This window comes from Pocillopora damicornis, chromosome 5 (genome assembly GCF_964200805.1).
Source record: "Pocillopora damicornis chromosome 5, jaPocDami1.2, whole genome shotgun sequence".
NCBI classification, from domain to species: domain Eukaryota; kingdom Metazoa; phylum Cnidaria; class Anthozoa; order Scleractinia; family Pocilloporidae; genus Pocillopora; species Pocillopora damicornis.
The window spans coordinates 762,501-789,099 of NC_142674.1; the positions used below are offsets into that span (position 1 = coordinate 762,501).

The window sequence follows — 26,599 nt, forward strand, 5'->3', positions numbered from 1 at the left end:
AAAAAGGATTTTTTAATTTCAAGAAAAAATTTAAAAACCCTATCTTGAATTTCGGATACACCGCTCTCTAAAGTCTCGAATCCTCTTTTGAGAGAGAACGTCAAAGAGTGTTCACACAAGCTACGGTGTTACTACGAACCGAAAAACGGAGTCTGAGTCACCATCGTTTCTGAAATTGCTACAAAAGTGAGAACAAGCACGCCGAAGAAAATGAAATAACTCCGAGGAAATGAAATTTAAAACCAGAATCACTGCGTAAAACTCATTTCATCACACATTTCGACATGACGCATTCTGTAACTTTTTCCCAAAATAACTGATTTTTGCTTCATAATTTCCTGTTTTTCAGGCACGATTCTAGGAAATGCCTGATTGAAAACGCGACTAACTGATATCAATAGTAAGTGCTACTACTTGAGGACTTACCACATGAGGTAAAAGAGAGCGAGAATACTTTTCAAAGGCTTTTATGTATTTCTATCAGAAAATGTGTAGCATGGCAGCACACGCTAGTGATGCAATTGGATGGCGGTTTGAAAATATATCTGACTCATTCGCAATCTCTCCGTGTCCCTGTCTTTGTTGCTCAAGAATACACTTTGAAAGTTATTTCCTGGCTTTTCATCCCCAGACGTACTTTTTCAGACATGAGTCCTTTCCTTAAGAATTCCTTGTCAACCATATAACACACAATACACTGAAGATGATCTATTTACGGTTTCTCAAGCATCAACTTGAGCAGTGAGTAACAAAAGCTCTCACTGTCTCTTACAACAAGAGCTTGTATTTGAGGTGTTGCTTGCATTGGAAGCTCCAACAACCTTTAACCACTAAGAGTCATTAGCATCTAATTTCTCCAATATCACCCCCAGATCACATATTAAGGTCATGAGATTGAATGAAATGATCACCAACTAAAGAAGTTCTTGATCTTTTAAACAAATTCTCCCTGTCAGAACCCCAAAAATGTTTAGAGGAAAGTGTAGAGAATATGTCTCCTTATGAAAGGCTGTAAAGAAAGCTGTACGCTTCTCAGGAAACAAGCAAAAAAAGTAGGAAAAAACAGGAAAGAAGATAGTATTGCCATTTTTTTTTTTTTTTGGAAAAGTAAAGAGAGTACAATTTAAAGAAAGGAATTACATATTGGTAGCTTTATTGGTTTAATCAGGATGACCTCCTCAAGTTCATTGTGTTTCACTAAATTTATTTAGTTATTGTGTATAAATACATGGCAACAGAAGCTCTCCTTGTGGCAAGTGCTTCAGGAAGGAAGAAGGTGAGGGAGACTCTTGTGTGATGCAAGGGAATTCTTTATCTCTGAAACTCTACAAGAGGGTTACTCTCACAGGATTTTAATGGAATGTGAAGCATGAAACTGTTGCCATATTTCAGACCAAAATAAAAGGTTTTCTCCACTTTGTTTCAGTCACAAAGAAGTACAAGAAAGTTGTATTCAGAGACACATTAGTATCTAGCCCATTCTCTCTCTGTCAAACCAGGGCTGTCAGCTTTAAATAAAATCAAGTTCACCTTAAAAGTTACTTATTCTTAAAATGGAAGTGTTACATTTTTCAATTTTTAACTTGTGAAAAATCAAGTAAAGAGATTTCCCCACAAACCAAGAAGATGCTGTACATCTTTAAAACTTGACCACCACTGTAGCACCAATTTCAACCACTAAAATTTGGATGACTGACTATTTACTATTGTATTTCAAATTAGGAAACACCTTCTCCCATTTCACTAACTTATTATCATAGTTATTATAAGGGTTACCCCATGAGATGAATACCCCATTAAGGGCCATTCCATTCAATACTCACACCTCACCCCACCTTCCATTTCATGAGAGGGTCTAAAATCTGAGCTCGGGTTAGCACATTGGCACTTTTACTCTTCTAGACATTTCTGATGGTGTATCTAAAACCATTTGGCTTTTCCTACCGGCAGGAAAACAGTTTTTCTGATGGGAAAAGTATCTGCACTCTGGCCTTTTACTTCTAAGGGGAGTAAAGAGGGAGGGGTGAGGGGGAGGGGGGGGCATCTTTTGCGAAATAGACTAAGACCTGTACTTCAATAATTAAGATTGATAAAATGTATAGAGGAAAAGGAGCAACTTCAGAATACCCCGCAACTCATTTACATGTCATTGAATAAGAATAGCGTCTATTGTGTTATGCCTCGGTCTTTAAAGCCTCCCGACACATGTAAGTGAGGCGGACCAAAGTTGCGGGGTATTCTGAAGTTTAGCCGATTCGGCTACCCTTGGAAAGAAATACAAACCAAATTTTCAACTCGGTAACAGTCTTGATTTTAGCTAAGACCAAAGTGTATTAAGAAAAAAAAGAATTTCAAAGACGTCCCCGTATGAAAACTGGCATAACCGCTCGATAAATTCGAAATTCCTTTCCGAAAGGGTTCAGGGATCAGTGTGGAAGAACGATCATTTACAAAGAAGGCTATTCTAATATTTATAACACTAACCTCTTCAATCCTTCAGCTTTTGCTGTGAAGAAATACATTTGCATAAAATCTTTAGTGATCCGATGAGGGACGTCAGACGGCCATACTTAGGGAGAGGTCTGGCGCTGAAGTTGACTTGCGCATGTGTCAATAACAAAAATAAGGTTCCGCTGAATAAATTGATGGGCTCTGCCTTCTTCCTCAGTCAAGGAATTCCACGGAAAGGAAGGGAAAATTTTCCACCATGAGCAGCGAAGTACAGCAACAGATACAACAGGATTGGGAGAACAGACAATTCATAGAAGTCGTGTCAGAAGGAATAAAAAAGATCGCCGAGTTTCTCAACGACTTTGGTGGGTAAAAAATTATAGTGGTGTTTGATCAGAGTTGACTTAATTATTATTGAATACAAACATCCTTCAGTTGTTTCAAGAACCTTATATATGCGTTGGGCATACGGTTTTTTCGGTACAGCCTTGTTTTAAGTGCTCGGTTTGCTCATAAATACATAGATTGGCCTTGTAATATTTGCTGGAAGGAAGGAGATAAACTAAGCTTACGGGGCTTGCACTTACAAAGTGTATCGTAATATTTTAGTTTATTGGTTGAGAAATATATAATGATTGATCCTACTTTCTTGTTTTTGTATATCATTCAGACGTATCATGTAGATCAAGATTAGCGAAAATAAATGAACAGTTAACATCGTTAGAGCAGAGAGTGGAGTACATCGAGGCCAGGGTATGTACTGATTACTATCACTTTCACATAATATTATGGGCAATATTGTAACAATAATGATAATAGTTGACATACAATCATTGAATCTGTGCAAATGTACTTACTAGTGTTGAGTCCCATCCAGGAGTTTTTGGTAAACTGTGATTGCTAGAATAGGAAACACAGCTGTAATGTAATCAAGTTGAAGTAACAAACTACTGTTGGTTAATCTGAATTATCTAAACAAACAGCGAAATGGAACCAGATAATTTGGTTTATCAAATGAGTTGATGATGTAAATTGACCACCATAGAGAGTTTTTAAAGCAGGCATTTTGGCATTAACCCTTGAGAAGGGCTAATGCTTAAAATGTCAGCATAAGAAACTCTTAATGGTGGCCAATTAACGCACATTATCAACCTTAGTTAATAAAATCAAATCATCTTGTAATACCCCTAGTGATGCACCACCACAGTTTGATAACAAATGCACCTCAGTTATCTGGTCTCATGCGTTATTGTATAGAAGGATACATGTCAATCTGATGTGAAAAATCTTAACTATACACAGAACTACTTATTACATGTAGTTTGTGTGTTTGTTGTTGTTGTTGCTGTTTTTTTTTTAGTCTCCTTACTTGTCATGATCATCTATAACACAAGAAGCATTCCAGAAACATTTTCACCTGATTACACAGTCACTTCTTGGAATTTTTTTTTTAGGTAACAAAAGGAGAAACATTGTCATAATTCTGCTGTTACTTCTTGCTACACTGGTGTTGGATGAACCCCTCATAGGATTCAAAGAAAAAATATATATTTCTTTTGTAAATAGTATTCTTTGCTGGATGAAAGTGAGCTCTATTTAATCAGTACCATAACAATTTATTAGTTCTTTCACCTTTTCACATAATAACCTGAAGTAAGATCTGAGAAAAAAAATTTATTCTTAAGCTGCTATGGAGTGGATAACTCAACTATTATAATGATTTTAAATTGCTATGTTATTACAAGAGGCCTGCACTGTTTTCATGAGATATTTAGCAACAGGTAGTGGTACCAGTCGGGTGGAGTTTCTGAAGGCCAGAACCCAGTTGTTCAAAGAATGGATAATGCTATCCAGTGAATAAATCTCTATTCAGTAGATAGCCCAGTAATTTTTGGCAACAATTATCTGCTGGATAGTGATTTATCAGTTGGATAGCATTAACCAAACTTTGAACAACTGGGCCCTGAAGTTTTTCAGGTAACACAAGACAACAACAGTCATTTTCAAACCTCAAGAGAATTGAATAAATGTTTTATTTTTGAGATGTTTTATCATTCTGTGAGTGGTCTCACTATCATCCTTATAACACTTTGAGAAAATCTCTCCTTTTAATCTTAGCTAAGAAATACAATTAATTTTACCAAACTGCCCAAATCAGTCAGAAAATTCAGTCATCTTTAGGTCAAGAGCAAAACCATTTTTCTTGTACAAATCCTGTATTTTCACCCATTGCACCATGTAAACTTATTTGTATAATTATGGAGGCTCATTGCACGAGCTTTGGCTACCTGTGGTTTTATAATTTCAACTTCACCTAACTTTTCTTCAAAAGGTCGATTTTCCTTTGCTCAACTTAAAACCACCTGCCTTCTCTCCCACCTTGAGGGGTTTATCAAAGTTCTTCAGGGACTTTTAAGAAGCCAGCCATTTAATCCTTAAACCCTTTGGGAGTAAATGGCATCTAATTTCTCCTTGCATTATCAACACTGAATCATTCATCAAGATCATGAGAATAAAGGAAATGATCACCAAATAAAGAAGCTCTTGATTGTTAAACAGATTCTCCTTGTCAGCACCTTAAGAAATGTGTGGAGAACATTATGGAGAATATGCATACTGATGTTAGGGTGTAAAGGGTAAAAAAAAAAAATAGTAGGTGGCAGGGATACAAGTGAGTGTCCAAATCAAGACAGATAATTTGTTGTTTTGACTTATTAACCTTTTAACCCACAAAAGTGAGTAACATGGAACTTCTCCCTTTAATATCCATACATATCCAGGAAACAGATAATGAGAATACTCAAACTTATCAGGTAGTTGTTATCTTGATCTAACATCAAATTCTCATCACTAATTGATGAGGAAATTTGTAGCAGCTGGAGGGGAGAATTAAAAATCAGATCTTAGGAGTTAATGGGTTAAAGAAGGCACCACTTCTACCACAAGCAGCAGGTGGAAATGTCAGCCACTGTTGCTTCTGGACAACTGATTTTTGTTTTTTTGGCTTTGCAGCCATGTCATGGGTATAATATAGAGATTTAGCCAAGCCAAAAAGCAGAGCTTGCATTTTTTTTTCCTGCATGTCCCAAGGGCACAACACCTTGCCCTGGCCAGGACTAGAACCCAGGTCGTCCGACTCAGAGCCCAGTGCATTGACCACTGGACTACTAGACAAAGCCATGGTGATGGTATGCCTGCATGCCAACACCATGGCTTTGTCTAGTAGTTTTTTTTTTTGGCCTTTCAGCCATGTCATGGGTATAAAAATGTTTTCTGAAAACAAGACCAAGTAAATGTACTCAATCAATAACAGCTTAAAGCTTTTAATTGGCATCATTCATTAAGCAGCTCAAAAATAAAGTACATGCAATAGTTGTCTCTCTAAAGCTTAAAGCAGGCACTAATTACCTAATATCAAAATTAATAATTTTTGATATTCACTATGAATAGTATAACTAAACAGACATTTTTTTTTCAGTCGCTACGCGACAAAATAGGACATACTGTGACATCTAAAAAAGTAATATGGCATGTACTACACAATTTGACAATAATTTAAATATTGCAGAGATTTTAACAATGGATTAGATAAATTTGCCTTCACTTAACTGCAAATTAGCACTGCAAATGATAATTGCTGAAGCCAGACATGAATAATAGCCACAGTGCAGCACAATAATTTAGCAGTAAGTCTAAATCTCTAACCCATTGACACCCGATGCGCCCTCATGCGCCCAGAAATAAAACCCCTCTGAAATTCCAATGCGCCCTCATGCGCCCTGTCAGAAATGGCTTGTTTTGATTGGCTGTAGCTTAGAAACAAAACTCCCCTGGGTATTGAAAAGCAGTGAAACGTGACATGCAAAAAATAAGCTTTCGTTTGAGACCAAACTCACTATTCCACGTTAACCGTGCGATTTTTGACAAATTTTTAAAAAATATGTCGTGGTCTAAGACATAGCTTCTGGAAGAATTGATGAAAGTTAATTTTCATCCGATGAAGAGCAAGAAGTCTTCGCTGGTTTTATCATCGAAGAAATTGAAAAAAGCGACAAGCTCGTCAAGCACAGCATGAACAAAACTTGCTTAGCAATGTGGATGACGAGATGGAAGACTTTTTCGACCTACGGTCGCAAGAAAGGGGAAGCGATTCCGATGTTGAGCTATACGCTAGTGAGGAGGAAGAAGGAAGCGACGAAAGTAGTGATGAAGAATCTGCCGCAGAAGAAAGCCGACCAAATGCTCTTCAATGGTCTAGCTAATTGCGACAAATTAATGTTGAGGAATTCTCCATTCATCGTGGCCCGACCAGAGATCTCGGAGAAAATGCAACTGCCAAAGATTTCTTCAATGTATTTATCGACGATGCTTACATTGACGAAATCGTCCGATACACCGTTGCGTACGCTCGTTCGAAAGGGGATCGATCGTTCACATCTGCTCAAGCGGAAATTTCAGCGTATCTCGGGCTAAACATTCTCATTGGAATCCATGAACTTCCTTAGCTGGCAATGTACTGGGATTCTGACGAGTTTGTTGGAGTTGATTGCTTAAAAAAAACGATCCCAGAGCACCGCTTCATGACTCTGGGGAAATATTTACATCTTGCTGACCCGACCGCAGAAGACCAAAACGATCTCCTCTGCAAAGTTTGCCCCCTTGTAACTCGCTTGGAGCAAAAGTTTGCCTAAGCGAAGAACATATATGCATTGTTCAAAGTGAAACTTTTCATTTAGGCGTAAAAATTGGTTTGTTCTTGCTCATGACTCGCAAAAAGTAATTTTATAGCTGCGCCTTGTGACGTGTCGCGATGTCGCTATGGCGGGCAAATTCAAAATTGACCCGCGTTAGAAAGTTTAGGATTCCTTTTGTTGAGGAGAAATTTGCGATCTGTCTTTTGGTGTTGTATTTGAGGGAAAGCTTTTTACATGATTCTGATGGAATAAGAGTGCAAAAGAGAGTCATCATACTGATAAATACTTTCAAAGCTGAAGGCAACCTTGCTAATGACTCGCTGTACATCATGAAGTTGAATCCGTTCTCTAGCTTTAGAATTTTTTTTGAGAGAGCCTGATGCTCAAGTTGAAAATAAAATTTGACAGGGGGAAAATATATTATTTAATATGCAACTTTGTGCAGTTTTCCTTCAGTAGAGTGAAATGAAGACATTAAAATCTTAAATTATTTTGGCAGTGGTCTGTGTGTTCACTGTAGCAGCCATTTTCTCTGGAATTTCAGGGGGTGGTCTGAGCTCTAAGGTGTGGGGCTCAATGGGCTAATATAGAATACTGTCAAAATTTATTGCTTGTGTTCAGGCAACAAAGTGCATGCAAATTAAGTGACTTCCTATTCTTCTTATTGGCTGTGGGCTTGCTCAAAATATCTACATACATGTACATGTACAACTCAACTACGGCATGCAAGTCAATCAATATTTAGAAAATCCTTGTGATCTGATACCCCTTTTGACCTGGATCCATATAAAAAAATTTTTTTACCACAATTGGCAATAATTTTGCAATCTGATTGGCCAATTTGCCATTGTTGATAAGAGTGCAGACAATGCTATGTGAATAAACATGTCATACACAGGTCATGCACTGAAATAATCATTTCATTTGCAATTGATACTGGTAAAAACAAATCAACAGTGGTTTACAAATATCACTGTCGACAAGAGTACAGACCATGCTAAACTACTGTCAGTTTTTCAACTTAACTTGTGTCCATACATTCCTTATGATGCCAATGGATAAAAATTGCTAACATACTTCAACCTCTAACTCAATAGAAAATGATTTCTGTCTTTGCATCTCTGCTGCAATTTATACAAATTAACCCTTACAAATACACTCTCAAGATCTCATTACAAATTCTCCTTACTCTCTACCATACAATCCTTAAGATGTTAGTTGGGAGAATTTAGTGTTTGATCTACCACTATAATCCCCTAATTGATATTGTCCTTCATTCTCATCACTTGTCTGCTTGATATTGTATTGATATTGTTAGGAGAAATTGTGTCTTGGTCACTAATGGGAGTTAAAGGGCTAACAGTACAAACATATCTTCTGTGAAACCTCTTGTAACATCAAATCAAATATTCTTACTAAATATTTCCTCCTTGGTGTTGGTATTAGAGATAAATTTTTGACTTAAATTAAAAAAAAAATTGATAGCATTCTGTTCCAATCAGTAATCAATAACTTCTTAATATACCGGTACTCTTGTTTATATAAGTTAATACATTACATTTTCATGATCAGCATATAGAAATTTGTTGTTGATGTTTCAAGGCAAGGCAGAATACCACTAACACTGACGAGGGCCTAACTTTTTTCCTCTGGTCAACAAGAGATCAAAGAAAATTAGACTCCACTGAATGTCAAGACTATCATTACTAGAGCCAGAGTTAGCAGAACAGATTTCAGTTTTAGCCTTTTTAAAGGTTCCTAAAAGACTACTGAAGTACCATATTATGACAAAAATTAGCACATCCATTTCTGCATTCCATAACAGATAAATAATTCAGATGTTCAGTATTCTACAGTAACAACTTTAGTCTTCAGGTATTCGTTAAGAGCCTCTTCTCCTGCAAAAGAGAACAAGTACATTTTAGTCACATGATTGCAGAAAAATTAAAGATGAGCAGGAGAAAAAAAACCATCATTACCAAAAGTTTAGCAATTTATACTGAAACAGTAAGTTTGCCAAAATTCCAAAGAACTGATTACTGTTCAGTAGCTTCTCATTTTTTTTAAACAGTAATTTACCCCTCCCCCCCCCCAAAAAAAAATTGCTTACTTCCAAAAAAATTTGAATTCATTGTCATGGTAATAAACATAAAAAAAAGGAGGCCAATTAGTAAAACTTGATGGAAAGTTAATTTCATCAAAAATATATATATATATTATTAGTTAAGTGGTGCCCATCTTGCACTACACTAATCGCAACAATAATCATCGACATCACTTCCCTTAGATTTAGACCTGACTTGGTTTGTAACATGAAAGGTTTAGAATTAGCCTTACCCAAGTCTTTTCCATAGCCAGACTGCTTGAACCCACCAAAAGGGGCAGCCACATCCGTCTTGTTGTAAGTGTTCACAAAACATGTCCCAGCATCCAGTCCATCAGCCACACGAAGAGCCTTAAAGATAGAAAAGAAAAAAACAATTAAACACTTCTAACAGACTTCATTCTATACTAATAGAGCCTTCAACAACCTTTCCTCAGAAAGGCTCAAGTTTTTTCATCATACCATTCTTCCTTTTTTTCCCCAAAACAATAAAATCATATAATTCTAACAACTTCAAATTGCTTTAGCTGTAAAAGATGGAATATTTAGTAAGCTGAGTTGACCTTTCATTGATTCCATAGCAAAACTATTTCCCTTCTTAGTTTTTAGAAATGTCATTTGAAGGTTCCACAGAAGCTTTCAATATTGGATATCATACAGCAACAAACCTTGCTCAAATCCTTTGTAAACACCCCAGAAGCTAATCCATACTCTGTACCATTGGCACTCTTTAAAACACCTTCAACATCACTGAAGATAAACATGCACAACTTGTGAGCAAAACTGACTGGGTTGTTGCAGAATTTGATAAGTCCTTCATTTTCACATACACCATCAGATTTTCTTTGCTGCATCCATTTTGGCATTAGCAAACCATTTTATAAACCTTTATCATGCCTGGCCCTGGATGGCACTTACTTTTTCATACCAAATTTGATTGCATTTAGGGGTAGTAGCTGCATGTATAGTACATTATGACAGTCAATGTAGGAGATGCAACGGCCCAATGATCAGTGTGCTAGACTTCGGGTCAAGAGATCTGGGGTCAAGACCTAGCTGGATCAGTCTTTTTGTGTCCTTGGGCAAAACCCTTTACCCTCTCTGTGCCTGACTCTCCACCCAGGAGTACAAATGGGTACTGGTGGATTGTCAGGGAAACCTGATGAAATGCTGGGGGTTAACCTTGGAGTGGAATAACATCCTATCCAAAGGCTGAGTAGTGATACTGTAAGTCACTTCATGCTAAGGAAACTGGGATGATCTGTGTTGGCCATCTGGGTCAAGTATTGACCTATTTTTCCCTTTATTACAGCCAGCATACTTACCCGTCTTCAAATTTAGAGATAATCATAATTGGGCCAAATGATTCTTCTTGTGACAAAAATGTGTTGTCTTTCACATCTGTGAACACAGTGGGTTCAAAAAAGTACCCTGTGAAAGTAAATACATGTATAAAAATTAATTACATGACTGATCACCAGTTATTTTAAAAATGAGAAGCTCAAACAAAAGAACCATCAGTTTTTGACTTGGTATGGTACAACACCACATCATGTATTGCTAACCTAACTAATTTTATCTATCCATCTACTTTCATTTTTGTTGTTGTGATATTTGCAATTATAACACATCAAATATTTTTGCTCGCTGACAAATATTCTGCACATTTGCAAGCCAAATGGAGGCTACTGTTAATGCTCAGAAAGTGTTCTTCAACAATATCCAAAATGTATTATTTCTGTAAACAGTGACCAGTTAACTTGAATTTTATATTAGACTAACCTGGCCTGTCAAGCTGTTTTCCACCATACACTAGTGTGGCTCCTTCCTCCACACCTTTCTTGCAATAGTCAACAAGAGAGTCAAGATGAGCTCTGAAATAGAAAAAAAGCAAAACAACACTGTTTTTCTTTTCTTTTTTTACTGTTTAGTATTTTCTTAGTCTCTTATTCAGACCTGTGTGGTCTCAAACATTACTGGTTAATCTACTGTCCACACCCACTATACAGTACAATCTGTAAAATCCAGTCCACTTGTGCAAATTTTTAGTCAAATTCCTCAAAGCAAAATCAGCCTGGCAGATTTAACGATTTTGATGAATTTTCACCATTTTCATAACTGCATGCATTTCTGGACATACACTGTATCTCATCCAGTTGCAAAAATACCCATCCCCTTTCCCTTAGTGATAAAGAACGATTAACTTAATGTTAGCACTGCTACTCTTTTGCACAACTAAGAAAATTCTAAAATCTTCAGGTGGCCTGCCCTTTGGGATTGGAATGAATGAGGCTTATCTAAGAAGTTGCAATAAAATTACTGATGAGCATGTAATCATCAATATTTCATTTGTTGAACAGTTAACCTTTTTACTCTCATGAGTGATCAAGACAGGAATATTAGTTGATTCAATACCAAACTCTCCCAACTTACATCATAAGAATTGTATGGCAAACAGTAAGGAGAATTACTATTATGATCTTGGGATCAATGGGGTTAAGTAACCCTATCATCAATCAAATTCATTTTACAGCACAATAGTATTTAAGTCTTACTTGTGATTCTGAGGACCATGGTCTGTTGAACGATCAAGCGGATCCCCAATTTTCATCTTTTTTATTTCTTCCACCTATTGTAAAACCAAATGCAGCTTTCAACATGCTCCTGTTTTACTGCTAGCTTCTTGTCATAACTTAAAGTAAATTTAGGGAGAAGAATAGCTTCTGGATGACTCACCACTCGCTGCACAAATTCATCATGAATGGATGCTTCAACAAAAAGCCGTCCTGAAAAAAAAATTACAAAAAAATCACACTCAGTTCTGTAAACATTTCTTTGAGAGAAATCTGATTTACTCATTTTGTGTTGTTGGCTTTCGAAGTCAGAACCACAGAGTACAAAATGATCAAAGCACTACTTTATAGAAGACAAAAATAAGCAATATATTAGGAAGTAGAGTATGTTTTTGCAAATTGATTTTTAAACATTTTACACACCAGCAGCGATGCAGTTTTCTCCTTTGTTAAACATACAAGCCATCATTCCCTGGTTAAAAGAAAAAACAAACAAACAAACCAATAAACAAAACAAAACTAAAACACAAAATTTACTAACTTAACACCTTTATTGTAGTTATACTTGTTTTCCATCTAGCTTTCTGAATGTTGATTTTTTTTTTGTTTGTTGTGGTCAATTAATGTATCACATTTCAGTTGAATTGAGTAGCCAGTGCATTTGTCACAGTAAGTCCTTACAAATGTTCAGAAGTACATGTACATGTCAAGCTAACAATATTCTCACCTGTCGCACAGCTCTGTCCATGTCACAGTCGGAAAATATGACAAGAGGTGATTTCCCACCCAACTCCAATGAACATTTCTTGACATTGACAGCACAGCTAGAAGAATTTAAAAAATAATTTTTTTAAAGAAAAAAAATTCATTATCTCAATACCGTTCAAGATGTTTTTTCCAGTAACAACTTTACTGTTCTCTATATATTTCCTTTCGATGTTAACAAGGAGAATAGTTTAGCAATCAAGAGTATCTTTTTTTGGTGATCATTTCCTTTATTCTCCTATCCTGAATGTGTGATTAAGGGGTGATATTATGAGGAGAAATTAGATCATAGGACCAGGAACAATTAACCTAGGACATTAAAATTATTATAATAGCTCATAGAGATCATAATGTGCACACACAGAATGTAGTTACTGTTACAAGTCAGAGTAATTTTTACACAGAAATAGTACCTTGACATTATTGACCGTCCGGTGTCAGTTGATCCAGTGAAACCAACTTTTCTGATATCAGGATGAACACAGATACGATTTCCAACCACAGACCCTATTTAAACAATAATCACAGTCCAAAAAAACAACAGAATAAGCCGCTTGCAACTTCACAGAGCAATTTAAAGTAATCCATCACTGTATCTTAGTCATCTCTATATCCATCCAAACAACCATGACTATACTCAATCTGGTTTCTTGCTACAAAAGCGCACCTGATCCAGGTAAGATATTGATGACACCCTTGGGAAATCCAGCTTTGGCAGAGAGTTCAGCAAACTTCAGAGCTGTCATTGGTGTTACCTGCAAAATGAATTACAAATCAATTTTCATTTGCCATCTATTAAGAGGTAAACAAATTATACTTTTAAACTCATGCAATCATTTTTCAGAAAGCATTAATTATATAAAGTGATTCAAGGGATTGGAAAAGTGTGCCAAGTTACTTAAGACCAGCTACTTATGGTGGCTCTTCGAAGTGAGACAGCATCTGAGTTTTGGCCCTATAATCAAAGGCAAGACCCCCATAAAATAGAGTTGTGCAAGAATGTGTGGGTGGAAGGGGTGGGGGGAAGGTGGCTAGCAGAAGATTGTTTTCAACGATATGCTTTGAAAGCAGAGTCAAGATGAGAAGACCACCAGCTGCTGCTGCTACTAGTACATTAGATACTTCTTCTACTTTGTCTATTTCAGATTGTCAAGTATTTCTCCTACTTACTCACACTACGTCTTCCTTTTCTCCTTTATCTACTTCTTCTTCTATTACCATCAATTTTCATTCATTGTTGCAGTACATCATGGTAGGGTGGTATAAATGTATATCAGCCAGCAATGCGTAAACCTTGCTGACTGCTCTGATCACATTCTAGCAACAACTGCCTGCTTCAGAATTTAATGAAAATCTGCTTTTTTAACCTTACCTGTGCTGGTTTGAGTACAACAGTGTTACCAGCAGCCAAGAGTGGAGAGATCTTCCATGCTAGCATCATCAGTGGATAGTTCCAAGGCACAATCAAACCACAGACACTGTAAAACATACACCATTGTAAACAATAGTATATTAAGGCTTTGAATTCCTAACATTCTCTCAGTCATAAGCAAAAAATATCCAGTAAGTGGCCCAGTACTTTTTATTTGCCCCGGCCCTGATAATTTCTTAAGATTAATTTTAAAACAGATTTGTCATGTAAAGCTTGTGTTGGGGGAATAGTGTTCAATACCTGCAAAAACCACCAGTTACAAGTTGCCGTCAAGTAGTGCTTCCTTTTTATCACGTCAATATTGCCGTGAGTGGTGAAGGAAGAACAACCACCAATCAAAGTGTAAAAATCAACCTCCATGCCAAACTTTATGAACTTTACAATAATTGCATTGTCCTTTTTTAACAACACATCATGACTTGTGAATTCCTGTACATAAACTATTATAGTAATTGTTGTCTGAGGTACCTTTAAGCGGTATTCTTACAAGAAAAAGAACTTCTTCCAAAAGCAAATGGAACAACAAGAGGAAAATTTTGATTCTCCCCAATTTAGGATCAAGCATCACTGTACCTGAATGATATTCTAGTTATTGTACTTCCTTTTTATCAAGGCAAAGCTGCCAAGAGTGGTGAAGGAAGTGCAACCACTTACACTGTAAGCATGATGGTTTGTCTTGCTCATAAATGTCAGCCTGCAATTAAAACCTTGAAAAAGCAAGAAGGTGTCATAACATGGGATTTGAAGGTTTTGGCCCAAGTATTTGGCAAAATATGCTTGCCAAAAACCCATCATATCCCACAATTATCACTTCCACCAAGAGATTTTTACTTTCCTTTGGCTAACAAGTTTTCTAGTAAGTTGGTAAAATATTAAAAAAAAAACAATACAAACCTTGTTTTAATTATGGTAATCCCAAAATTAAAATAAAAAATCATCACAATTCCTATTACTGTTGCATTGTTAATGTTAGTTGTTAAAGGAAATTAGTTTTGTTGGTAAAACATTAAAATACTTGCAAGCCTAAACAATATTGATTTTTTTAATTTGTTGCTTAAGATGACTGAGAAAAAAATTATGTATTATTAAGAATCCTAATATGCTCTGAGATATTTTAATAAATCTGCTTGATGGAATGTATCTGTAAAGATATATCTGTGAAGAGTTACACCATACTCTACTTACCCAATTGGTACTCGTTTTGAGTAGCACAAGTTCCTGTTTGGTTTTGCATTATTGATAGGAATTGTCAGTCCCTAATTAAATAGAAATTAAAATCATTAGATAAGTCATGACACATCAACAAAAAACATGATCTTCTTGAAATGTCAATTGAGAGGACTAAGCCTTGATGTATTGCATGGTGTTTATCTCCAGTTAAAATCAAAACTATCTCAACTCCCAATTTTTTTGTTTAAGCATATCAACTTTGCAAAGACAAATCGGCCAGAAGGTAAGAAGTGTGCTAACCTGAATCTTATCAGCCCATCCAGCAAAGTAACGCAGTGTAGCAATAGACATTCCTATGTGTGTCTTGAGGGCCAGAGTATACACAGCACCAGAGTCAAGAGATTCAATAGTGGCAAGTTCTTCCTGGTGTTCTTCCATCAGGTCAGCCAACCTTCACAACACAACAACAGCGAGAAAGTTAGGAAGTCATTCACTACCACTTAATATCAGTTTACACCCTAACATCAGTGTACAGATTCTCCACACTATTCTCTATATATTTCCTAAGGTGCTGTTATTGAGAATTTGTGTGACAATCAACAGCTTCTTTAGTTGGTGATCATTTCCTTTATTCTCGTGACCCTCAAGTGGGATTCAGGGTGATATTGTAAGAAGAAATTACATGCTGGTCACTTTTAGCTAAGGTACAAGACAAAGTCACAACGTAATGAGGAAGAGTGTTTCCAAAGTACAGAAGATGGAATGATTTGCAGCCTGCACTATAACTTAATCATGTTCATGACTGATTTCTGGAGCCTACTCAAAAGGATGCTTAAGCACACCTCTTTTTGTCAGATTTCTGAATTCAACAAATGTTGCATATTGTTTCGATTGTGTTTGATTGTTGCTATGACTTGCATATTGACCTTTCAGCAGCATACTGATCAAATCAAGCCACCCAGCAATTAATTAGCTTGTAGTTGTCACTTATAGCAAATAATTGCTCACTTACTTATAAATCAAGTGTCCACGATCTCTAGCATTCATTGTTCCCCATGGCCCATTGTAAAATGCTTCCTAGGGAGACAGGATCTTGTTATACAACATATACCCTGTTTGATACTGTGTATCGATTGATCATAAAGTCAGATATTAGATCACTTCTACCCAGCAAATGAAAATAAATGAATTTCATCCTTGAACCTGAAAATTTCATACTTTTTTGGGTGGATGCAAGAGAGGAGAATGAATCGTTTGCATTCAGTTGAAAGCAGGACTTGGTAGTGTATAATAAACATAAAAATTTAACTTTTACAGCATACTAAGATCAATATTGCCTGTATCTGATCATCAAATTTTACTGAGACAACATGCCATGTGAAAACTTTTTTCATAATACTGTAGTGAAAATTAATGTAAGAATATTTTCCACATCTGAATAAAAAACAGCTCAAGTCATTAAAATATAACCAGAGACTTTCATATGACTGTCAGAAAATTCTCCAACAACTAAACCCTAAATCTGGCTATCTCCATCACCCAAGAAAAACATATTTAAAATAAGTGTTTAAGAACTTCACAAGAAGAAAACTGAAATAAACCTTTGCTGCTGCAACAGCCTTATCCACATCCTCCACACTGGCAAGTGAGACTTTGGCAAGAACCTTGAGTAAAAAAAAGATAAATGTACCTATTAATTAAGTTGAGAGACATTATTAATTATCAATTTAAAAAAAACTTCAGTATGTGAGTATATATTGAGCAGGATTTGTCTGAGAAACATTTCGCTCTAAGTTCCAGTTATTCAAAGGTTGAAAATGCTATCCAACAGATAAATTGCTTTCCAGTGGATACTTTTTTATCAAAACGTACTGCACTGTATCCACCCAAGTTATTCATTGGATGGCATTATCCATCATTCAAACGATGAGGGACTGAGACAGGTAATCTAGCCCTACAATCAGCAGGTATTGAAGGGAAAGTTTCATGGTTGAAAGTAGGCTAATGTCATGTTGGATGTGTTAAATACTTACTGAGCCATCTGTTGGGTTGATAGTGTCAAATGTGCGTCCATTGGAAGAATCCACAAACTCTCCATTAATAAACAGCTGATAAGGCATTTGTATAGTCATGTGGTTCACATCCATGTCAACCTTAATAAAAAGATTGAAATCAACACATTGAATCCTGATGAAGCTAACAAGAAAACATACTCCTGACCAAATGTTAGGATTTGATCATGGAAAGTTTAACCCTTTTACACTTTAAAATCAGGTCAACATTTTAAAACATTGATCAATCAACTCCCTTCAAATGTACTTACAGTACTACAGCTGAATTCCTCTTGTCCTCCTCCACGATACCTCAGGACAGACAATCGAACAAAATCTCCATATCTGAAATTGAAAATACTCACTTGCATCAATACATTAACATTTCTCTTAAAAAAAACACACACACATACATTCTCCCCCAAACTGAAGAGGACCATCTAACAACTGAACACATAGCTAAAGCTGTCGCAGAAATATATAAAAACACAATACAAGGGGACAAGGAAGAATGACTGTTAACCCTTTCACTCCCAAGATCTAATTAGTAATTCTCCTTACTATCTGCCATACAATTCTTATGATGTTAGTTCAGAGAATTTGGTATTGGATCAACTAATAATCCCATGATTGATATTCTTCTCTATTCTCATCACCTGCCTGCTTGATATTGTATCGATATTGTAAGGAGAAATTCTGTCTTGGTCACTTGTGGGAGTGAAAGGGTTAAAGATAAAAAATTTTGATAATTACTAAAGCATAAAGAAGTGCATCAGTTGAATACACTTTTACAAAGTTAACATATTTACCACTGTATCCTTACCTTGTATTCATATAAATTTCCTCTGCCTCCAGTACTATTGAACATTTTTCTTTCACCTCTTCAACAAGCCTAAGGGAAACATGACAAAAGTTACATATAAGTGGCAACAAAGAATGATGTAAAAATTTTTTAGTTACAATTAACTAACACATGCTTTACCGTGTAACATCCATTGAACCAGCTCCAGCCTTGAAGAAGTCAGTGTCTTCGACAATATCAGGATTTGACAAAATTCCTGTCCAAATTTCCTACAACACAACCATAATAACAACAAAAAGTAAAGTCAGTTTACACACTAGTTGCCAGTTACAAGATACTGGTCCCTTCAGAATCTCCCATTCACATCCATGACCAAATTTCCATAGAGGAAATTTTCCCCAGCAAAAAAGATTGATATAGAACATACACAAAACTGCCTGAAGTACTTACTTTATCCCTGTAACCCCCAAGATCTGGTTTTTGATTCTATCCTCTAGCTGCTATATGGTCCTTGTTAATTTGGTGTTAGATCAAGATGACAACTTAATAAACTTGAATATTCTCATAACTTGTTTGTTGGATAATGTATGGAAATCATAGGGAGTAGTTATATGATTATCACTTCTGAGAGTTAAAAAGTTGTACTGATTTTCTTTTGAGAGTGGTACTCAATTATTACAATATTATTATGAGAATTATTTTGAATTGCCATCAACATAAGAGTGAGCTTTTTTTATCACAGATACTGTAGAAATCAGGAGAATTAAATATTAAATCAAAGTAGAATTATGATCACATTACCCTCAACTTTCCTTCCATGGCTCTTTCCTCCTCTGTGAGCTCAATAGCTTCTGCTGCTTCTTCCACCTGACCAAATTTAGATGCCTGAATCATACGTCCATCCTCAAGCTGAAGGGTCTTTACTGTTAACTAAGAAAAAAAATTGATTATCACAAGTTCTATCCTGCTGTTCTACTGATACTGGATTTAGTAATAAAATCAAATGTATTTTTGTTTCTTTCCACCAAAAGATCTTTTCTCTGAGATTTTTTACTTAAAGCACAGATACTAGAGTAATACAAACAAATACAAAGTTAATTACACTAACGCTTATGCTACTCACTAACACTAATTACGAAATACTACATTACATTACATTCACAGTCGGCTAGATTTAATTTATGTTGTGGTTATATAATAATATAAGCCTAATTTGTACAAATACTAATCTACATCAAATTCCTTTTTTGGTAGAACGACTGTATATACAACTGCGTCTATAACTGTTAATACCCGATACTCATCTATTGAATTACACTAACATGTTTTCCCATTTTTTATAATGAATAGATTCTTTTTTATTCTTTTTTGCAATCAAAAATTCAAATTTCCGAGTTTCAGATGTTTTAGCCTTCAGTAAGGATACAGACGGCTTGATATTTTTACAACGACATGAATAAATGGTATATTTTCCAAGAATGATTATGTGATTTAACAAACAATTCCCAGGGATATTATCGGAAATACCAAAGAGGATTGTTACCTCATCAAGCTTATCAATTTTCATATTGTAAGTATTTAACCAAGAAATAACCGAAAGCCAAAAGTTTTTAGTGTAGGTACAGCTGATTAGAAGATGCTCAAGAGTTTCTTCGTGATCTCCACAAAAGGTACACATCGGAGAAGGAACCAAATTCATTTTATATAGGATTTTATTGGTGTAGAGAATACGATTTAAGATTTTGTATTGAAAGGCTCTCGTTCTGGTGTCAAGAGTGACTCGACCCGGCAACAGATAGATATTTTTCCAGTCTATATTACCTGAAATATTATATACGGAATTAAACTTAGATTGGGCAGTCGGAGAAATCTGGATTCGTTTGATCAGGGTGGAATAGATTGATTTTGAAGTCATTCTTGTTATATCTTGAACATCGTCTGAAACAGTTTTGTCAATTCGGTTGTTATTATTCTCTCCAACGTTAAGGAGCTGTTTCTCTGAGATTTTGGATGAACGAAAATCCAAAACTGTTGATACAGGGTTGGTTTGAACCATTTAAATACTGCAGTCAGCATTATGTAATATGTGACACAACCTAGCTTTGCACTCACCATCTTGCCATCAGTTCCTGTCAACGTCATACCCCCACTGTGCACTATGGCAGGTATTTCCAGGCCTTCAATTGTGACTGCAGAACCATCAGGTGGTTTATCACCAGGTGTCATTGATGACCCATAAAATGTTACTTGCTGCATGTACAAGTAGAAAAAAAATGGTTGCATTTAAATAAAGGAATTTTTTAAACCAATCACACCCTAACATCAGTATGCACATTCTCCCTACTGTTCTCTATAAATTTTCTATGTTGCTGAAAAGGAGAATTAGTTCCACATTCAAGAGCTTCTTTAGTTGGTGATCATTTCCTTTATGGTCTAATACAAGGTACAGGTTGTACTACCTTCTAAACTTTTCAAAGCACTGTCAACAATGAACTCATACAAAATGTGTTGTAAACCAACTTTTGCACTACAGTTGGCATTTTCAATAGTCTACAGTAATACTCAAGTTCACAAAGCCAGCAGTATAATAATCTAATCTGCTGATGAATTTCTAAAATTGTTAACAATACAGTTGTGTACATGTAACAGCAATAATTTTTAAAACTAACCTGACCATCAATCATGGCCCATGCTCCAGGAAGCTGTTGGATCAGACAAATACATGTAGTTCCGTTATGAAATAATGCAGTAGCACTCACATACAATGTAATATTACATGTATAACTGGAGAAATAAATGACTCACCTTATCATTTCCACGAATGAAGTTGTGCAACACAGCAGCAGGCTGGGCAAAGTTAATCTGTGTTGAGAAACAAAATATAACAGTAAATGGAAGAAGTAACAGCATGGAACAGTTCTTCATGAAAATATATAATAAGCAACATCTAAATGATGCAAACCTTGGCCACTTCTTTCTTTTTCCAGATTTTGTCATAGGTGGCTCCTTCTTCTGGTTGAGGAATTTTTGGAGCTTTTCCGTCACTAATCAAATCAACAGCTTCCACCTGTCATAGAAAAAAAAATTTTCTCAGGTAAGTTTTTCTTTCTATCACAGAGTGCACCCTAAGATACAAGATACTCAAGGAAATTAGCCTTGTAAAATATATTGATGACTACTGTTTAATTCATAGACATATAAACATGATTTACAAATTCTTCTTTTCTGTCTTCACAATGCTAACTTTCAAATATGATTTTGTCCCCCTTGCTAGAAAGGTACACAAAAATTCAAACTAGTGATAATTTGAGTGACTTGATTAGAATAAAATTTTCAATCACAGGAACAAACATTATCAAAGAAATTCTCCAGGTGAGACAAAGCAAATTTTTGCCATGAACTACAGAAGCATTCCTGAATGGAATATTTGGATCTTTGTAACTTGTCACCTAGAATGTCCTACCCTCATTTTAAGTTTTATTTTAGAAATTATAAAGCCACACACCATGCTTTTGATGCCCTCAGGGTACAAGAACCGGTTGTACAAGGAGTCAACTGTCTCATTGGGATCAATATCTACACTCTTTTGAAGAAGGATTGGACCTGTATCCAGACCATCATCAGCCCAGAACACACTGAAGCCTCCCTGCTCATCTCCTTCCATCAAAGTCCTAACAAAAACAAACACATGTGACCAAACATAGGTGAGCAGTGTAACAAACTTCCCTCTAAGGAGATCTTATTAAACTGTACATTAATAACCAAAAGAGAGCAAGAAGACTTATACCACCCTACCCTCTTAGGGTTCACAGATCCCCTTGTGAGTTCTTGCAATGGTTTATCTTTTAAATCACTTTAGCATGTGATGTTTTTCTGCTTTTCCACTAAACTTCAAAGATGGTTTTCTTCCAGAAATTCTCTTCTCTCAAAAAATCCTATTAATCCCATTAAGAGTAGAAGTATACTCCAGAATCCATATTATTTATATCTTCATCTTTGAAGAATTGCGTGTGCTTGTATAAAAATTTATGCATTACTGCACTTATAAATACCAGAAATTAACCTGACCATAAAAAATGTTTTTTCCTCCAATGCCATACAATTTGACCTAGGACAACACAGCTATTTAGATCTCCAAAACTTAGCTACAAAAAATGCAAATAATAACTGAACAATAAAGAACAAATATCCACCCTTCTCTCACAAAAAGATTATTATTGGAGTCAAGAATGGCTTTTTCATTAGTTCCTGATTGTTCAAAGAGATGGCCAAGAGTTTTTCAACAAAGAATAGAAGTGAAACTGTAAAATCACTGGCTTTAGTGGCCAGTTTATTATGCATGATTCAAAATGTCAAATTTCTTTATTAAATTTTAAGAAAACTTGTAAATGTTACATTTCTCTTTGGAATCACGAAGCACAGACGCTTTCATGATTTCATGCAAACTTTTAAAAACAGCCACAAAAAAATATATTGTATGATTTCTACATATACATGGAGCATACCGTTCCTTCAAAAAACTGGTCATTCAAAACCATCCTCAGATCAGAGGGAGGTGTTTGCTCACTTTCTGAAAGGGCTCACTAAGGTTGTGGTTTATTTTCAAGAAAAAGAGGAGCTGATGATCAAAAATGTACTTGCAAACAATTGCTTTAGCTTAACAAGGAAGATTGGAAATTTTCATGCACGATTCCACCGTGCCTCTGAATGGTCTCAGCAAAATACCCAAAATTAAACCAATTCCAACGGGCAAATCTTCAATTTGATGATACATTCTTCAATATCGAGACGATGTTATGAAGAATTTTTTCCCAAGCTAATCGAAAATTATTAAAACAAGATGGCGACTAACGCATGAAACAGACATAACATTCTCCACAATTTAACACATTAGCACAAAACAAAGTAAACATTACATTTACGTAACAATCAACAGGTTTCCAGGCCGTTTCCCACTTTTATTTTTAAAGAAAAGAGGCTTGAAATTGTATGATTAGCAAAGAAATCGTTAAGGTTCGTTGCAAGCTAAATGAACAATAAAGCCTTGTTACGCTGTAAACAAAAACACTTTTACCGGCTTGGAGTTCTAGGGAGAGGCTGGCTTTTTTTCTATAATTTAATTCCGGTTTGACTCGTTCTCTAACTGCCGGAAGATTTAAACCGACAAAAGCAGCTCATTAGCATGCCATGTTTTAACAAAAAGTCATTCATAATTTTCGACCATTGTTGAGCGTAATATAGTGATTAGATGTTTTTGGATACGTATTTCAAATCAAACATAATACGATTAATTTGAAACTGAATAGCACATTTTCGTTCAATTACAATTCTTACCTCAAATACCCTCCGCTTAAGTCAAGAGGGGCATTATTTAGTTGAGGAAATTGAGCTCAAATAACATTCAACGGAAACCCGCAGAAAAAACAACACCACGTTCACGATCTTTGCGTGACCAAAACAAATCTTACATAAGATTCACTCACCAATTGATAGCTGAAGCTCCTCGGTGTCTCGGCAGCAAAGAAGGATGATAAATGATTGAACCATGTTTAGGGAAATCAATAACGTTCATGGGAATAAACTGCGAACAGAACGGAAGCACGTTTAATTCAGCTTCGCAAGCTTTGTACGCTTCTACAACTTCGGGAATCGGTTCCCCTTTTGTTCTCCATCTCGGAAATTTGAAGACTTTCACTCCATCTTGCTCGGCTCCTGTCGCAAGAACATCTGGTTTTCCTTTAACATCAGGAACTGTAAATACTCCGACGATCTCGTGGCCTTTTAATCTGAGGTTTTTGTAGACTTCCAAACCAAACTGCGACTGGCCGATCACGGCAACTTTCAACGATCCCATGGCGTTTGTTGATGTGTATATGGTCCTTCTCGCTGCAACTTGTACAAAACGAAATGCACTGAGCATAATTCGCTCGACTGAACCAAAATCCGAGTACTGGTTGATTCGATAATGCGTACACTTCGAAATCTGCGTATTGAAGACAACGAATCCAACCAGCGCACGTAATAAAACTGAAAACTGCACCGGTTTTGTTGCCTAAACTAGTTGGACTCGATTAACGCGCCAATCACAGGCAGCTACGAAGCTCAACAGGAAAGACTGGTTTTGTTTACAAGGAGGCGTTATCGGGGGTGTGTTCGAAATCTTATTCAATCGTTTCTTTATCTTTCTCCGATTGATCGTCGATTCGATGCAAAATAATGTACATCATTTGAGACTTCTAAGATCGAGTCCCGAAACGTTTTTGTAGAAAATATTGAAAATAAAATTACAGAGAAGACCCCATCTTTCCGTAAACTGGTCAAGTCAAACGGGAATTTAAAAACCTTTCTCCTCATTTCCGACAACGGCAGAACTCGGCAGGAAATGTTTCTTTAAATTAAGTATCCCTGAATTTTCAAAACACAATACAAACTGGAATTACGATAAGTCACAAAAACAGCAGATCGAATGATATTATAGCTGTAAATACTGCGCGCCATTATCGACCCCAATATCAGTTGGAGTGAGTCTGTACAACTATCGTAATTCGGCAAAGCTTAGAAATTGCTTCGAAAGTCGAGAATCAGTTCTCTGAAATAAAATTTAATTTAACTTTTGTAAAAGATTAAAAAATCAATACTGTAGTTTTCTTTCCTCTTAAGAAATATACGACTAACAAAATTCGCGATTCGCGTGATCATCACCGGTATAGTCGGTGGAAGAGCTTCAACTCCTTGCCAAACTGGACCATAAAATAATAATATTAACTTACCCAAAGTCTTAGAAAGCCAGGGTGTGTTGCACCAAGATAGGACTTCTCTTAAGTTAAGCACCTCGCTGAGATGAGGTAAAAACAGCTAACTTTAAAACCACAGCTGTCAAGAACCACCAGGTACTGCCTCACTTCAGTCCAGAGGTCACGAGGCATTACAGGGTGACGGATGGCAGCACCCTAAATGTCAAGAAATAAAGTTGTCATTGCAATCATAGCAGCATAATTTAGATAAACAACAAAAATGGTTTAGTTGAGTCTAAAGAGCACATGCCAGTATTAAAATTTGTTTTTAAAATACTCCTAACTTCACAAGTTTCATGAGGTTTGTGTAATAAAAAGATATTTTCACATTTTCAAACCAGATACTCAGAATTATTATTTTAAGCCTTAGCCTAAATATATATTAGACATGTATGACTAGTATGGTTTAAAAGAAATTATACAAAGCACAAGATTTTCAAATTTCTGAATTCCTTAAGAAGTTTACTTTGGCAGGATGTGACAACAAGTTTATTTATGTCACAAACAAAACCACAAATAAAATTTTAAGCACAAAAAAATTTTGGTTTGCTGCTCTTTACGCCTGATGTCCACCTGAAGTAAATAAAAGAAGATGCTAAAAAAGTTACTGCTAGTGACAAATCGATCTTCACAAGTACACTTCAGTGACAATCAATACAAGAGATTGAAAAAATTCAGCCAGGTAATAGTGATGCTGATGATAAAAACCCCTGATATTAATCATTTACAACGATCATTGAGAATCAGAAGGCAATAAGATGATGATAGAGAAAGGCATTGCCTCTCTACATTCAGCACCACAAAAATCATGAGTGTTCTTTGGATGAAAAACGTACTAGATACCATCATCATACTTAATATTTATGGGTAAAAGAGTTGAATTTTTCCAATTAACAGGAAAGTTTTAAAAAATGTCAATTTAAAAGCTTCAATTAATTATGGTTTTCATAACAACATTCATAACTGTTTTTTTGCAAAATTTTCTTGTGAAATAGATGATGCTATCTACTTACTTTGCATCTAATTAATAACTATGGATTGATGAAGGAAAACCTTACCACCCCAACATCATCATCCCTACCGTTCCATATTTACCTACTGGGAGAATTTGTACAACAATCAAGAGTTTCTTGAAGGATGATTCAGGGGTGATAGTGTTGAGAGAAATTAGCTACTGACAATTAATATGTCCGTGCAAAATTTTAATTACCTACTACCCACAAGTGTTCCACTACCCACTACCCACTCCCCCCTCCCCCAACCCACCCACACGGGAAAACGAGTAGTCGACCGTTCTCACTATATTTTAGAGACCGTTAAAGGAGAATGATTGGCGCTGATTTTTGAAAACAATCAGAGAAAAAACTCACATATCTCTTCCTATCCCGTATCAACGTTGAAGATGTGCCTTGAAATATTTCCACGTCGCCATGAACGTCCAATTATAAAAAAGCGAGTGTTGTTCATTTCAGTTGTCGGTTTCCTGATGAGCGTTCCACGGTGAAACCTACGAAGACACCTCCAATTCCAGCTGTAGCTTTGCATATCAAGTAACTTTGATTTCAAGCCAGTAATACAACTTAATACGAACGCGATCGACCACAGCGCTTTGCTCTGGTTCTGCAAGTTTTAATATGCTACACTGCAAATGCAAGGAACACAAATCAGAGGGATTTTCCATCACGCGCGGTCACCGTTCGAAGTTCACTTGAAGTCCAATAGTCGTCACCAGTCTTTTATTGATCACTCGGCTGAACGAAATG

The 26,599-nt window shown here is 36.0% G+C and overlaps 3 protein-coding genes across 4 annotated transcripts in view; 1 reads left to right on the forward strand and 2 right to left on the reverse strand.

The window, feature by feature from the left end:
• Nucleotides 1–2,578, reverse strand: part of LOC113677250 (stabilin-2) — a 48,480-nt gene extending 45,902 nt beyond the window's left edge. Inside the window, exon 1 of the mRNA XM_089207669.1 lies at nucleotides 2,485–2,578. The gene's annotated coding sequence lies outside the window, so the exon portion shown is untranslated. The remainder of the gene's footprint in view (nucleotides 1–2,484) is intronic.
• LOC149044655 (putative protein BRICK1-B) lies at nucleotides 1,214–4,493 on the forward strand. The gene is made up of 4 exons (XM_089207682.1): nucleotides 1,214–1,276; nucleotides 2,669–2,816; nucleotides 3,122–3,204; nucleotides 3,906–4,493. Exons 1-4 carry the CDS (start codon nucleotides 1,229–1,231, stop codon nucleotides 3,930–3,932), a joined length of 306 nt encoding a protein of 101 aa, XP_089063808.1. The 5' UTR covers nucleotides 1,214–1,228; the 3' UTR covers nucleotides 3,933–4,493.
• A 3,239-nt stretch (nucleotides 4,494–7,732) lies between these two features.
• On the reverse strand, nucleotides 7,733–26,553 carry LOC113677236 (cytosolic 10-formyltetrahydrofolate dehydrogenase). Of its 2 annotated transcripts, XM_089207671.1 has the most exons (29): nucleotides 26,207–26,553; nucleotides 24,813–24,992; nucleotides 23,526–23,934; nucleotides 21,548–21,713; nucleotides 21,005–21,109; nucleotides 20,848–20,904; nucleotides 20,712–20,744; nucleotides 20,155–20,292; nucleotides 18,844–18,972; nucleotides 18,223–18,311; nucleotides 18,064–18,132; nucleotides 17,513–17,585; nucleotides 17,223–17,342; nucleotides 16,791–16,853; nucleotides 16,202–16,266; nucleotides 15,490–15,640; nucleotides 15,205–15,275; nucleotides 13,960–14,065; nucleotides 13,255–13,342; nucleotides 13,001–13,094; nucleotides 12,550–12,646; nucleotides 12,246–12,294; nucleotides 11,986–12,035; nucleotides 11,805–11,878; nucleotides 11,032–11,123; nucleotides 10,575–10,680; nucleotides 9,918–9,999; nucleotides 9,483–9,600; nucleotides 7,733–9,043 (listed from the first exon to the last, which is right to left on the reverse strand). In XM_089207671.1, the coding sequence occupies exons 3-29, from the start codon at nucleotides 23,894–23,896 to the stop codon at nucleotides 8,988–8,990; spliced, it is 2,712 nt and encodes a 903-aa protein (XP_089063797.1). In that variant the 5' UTR covers nucleotides 23,897–23,934; nucleotides 24,813–24,992; nucleotides 26,207–26,553; the 3' UTR covers nucleotides 7,733–8,987. The 2 variants fall into 2 exon arrangements, with proteins under 2 accessions (XP_089063797.1, XP_027049804.2); XM_027194003.2 differs by lacking the exons at nucleotides 24,813–24,992; nucleotides 26,207–26,553 and having other exon boundaries at nucleotides 23,526–24,139.
• Between the last annotated feature and the right edge of the window lie 46 nt (nucleotides 26,554–26,599).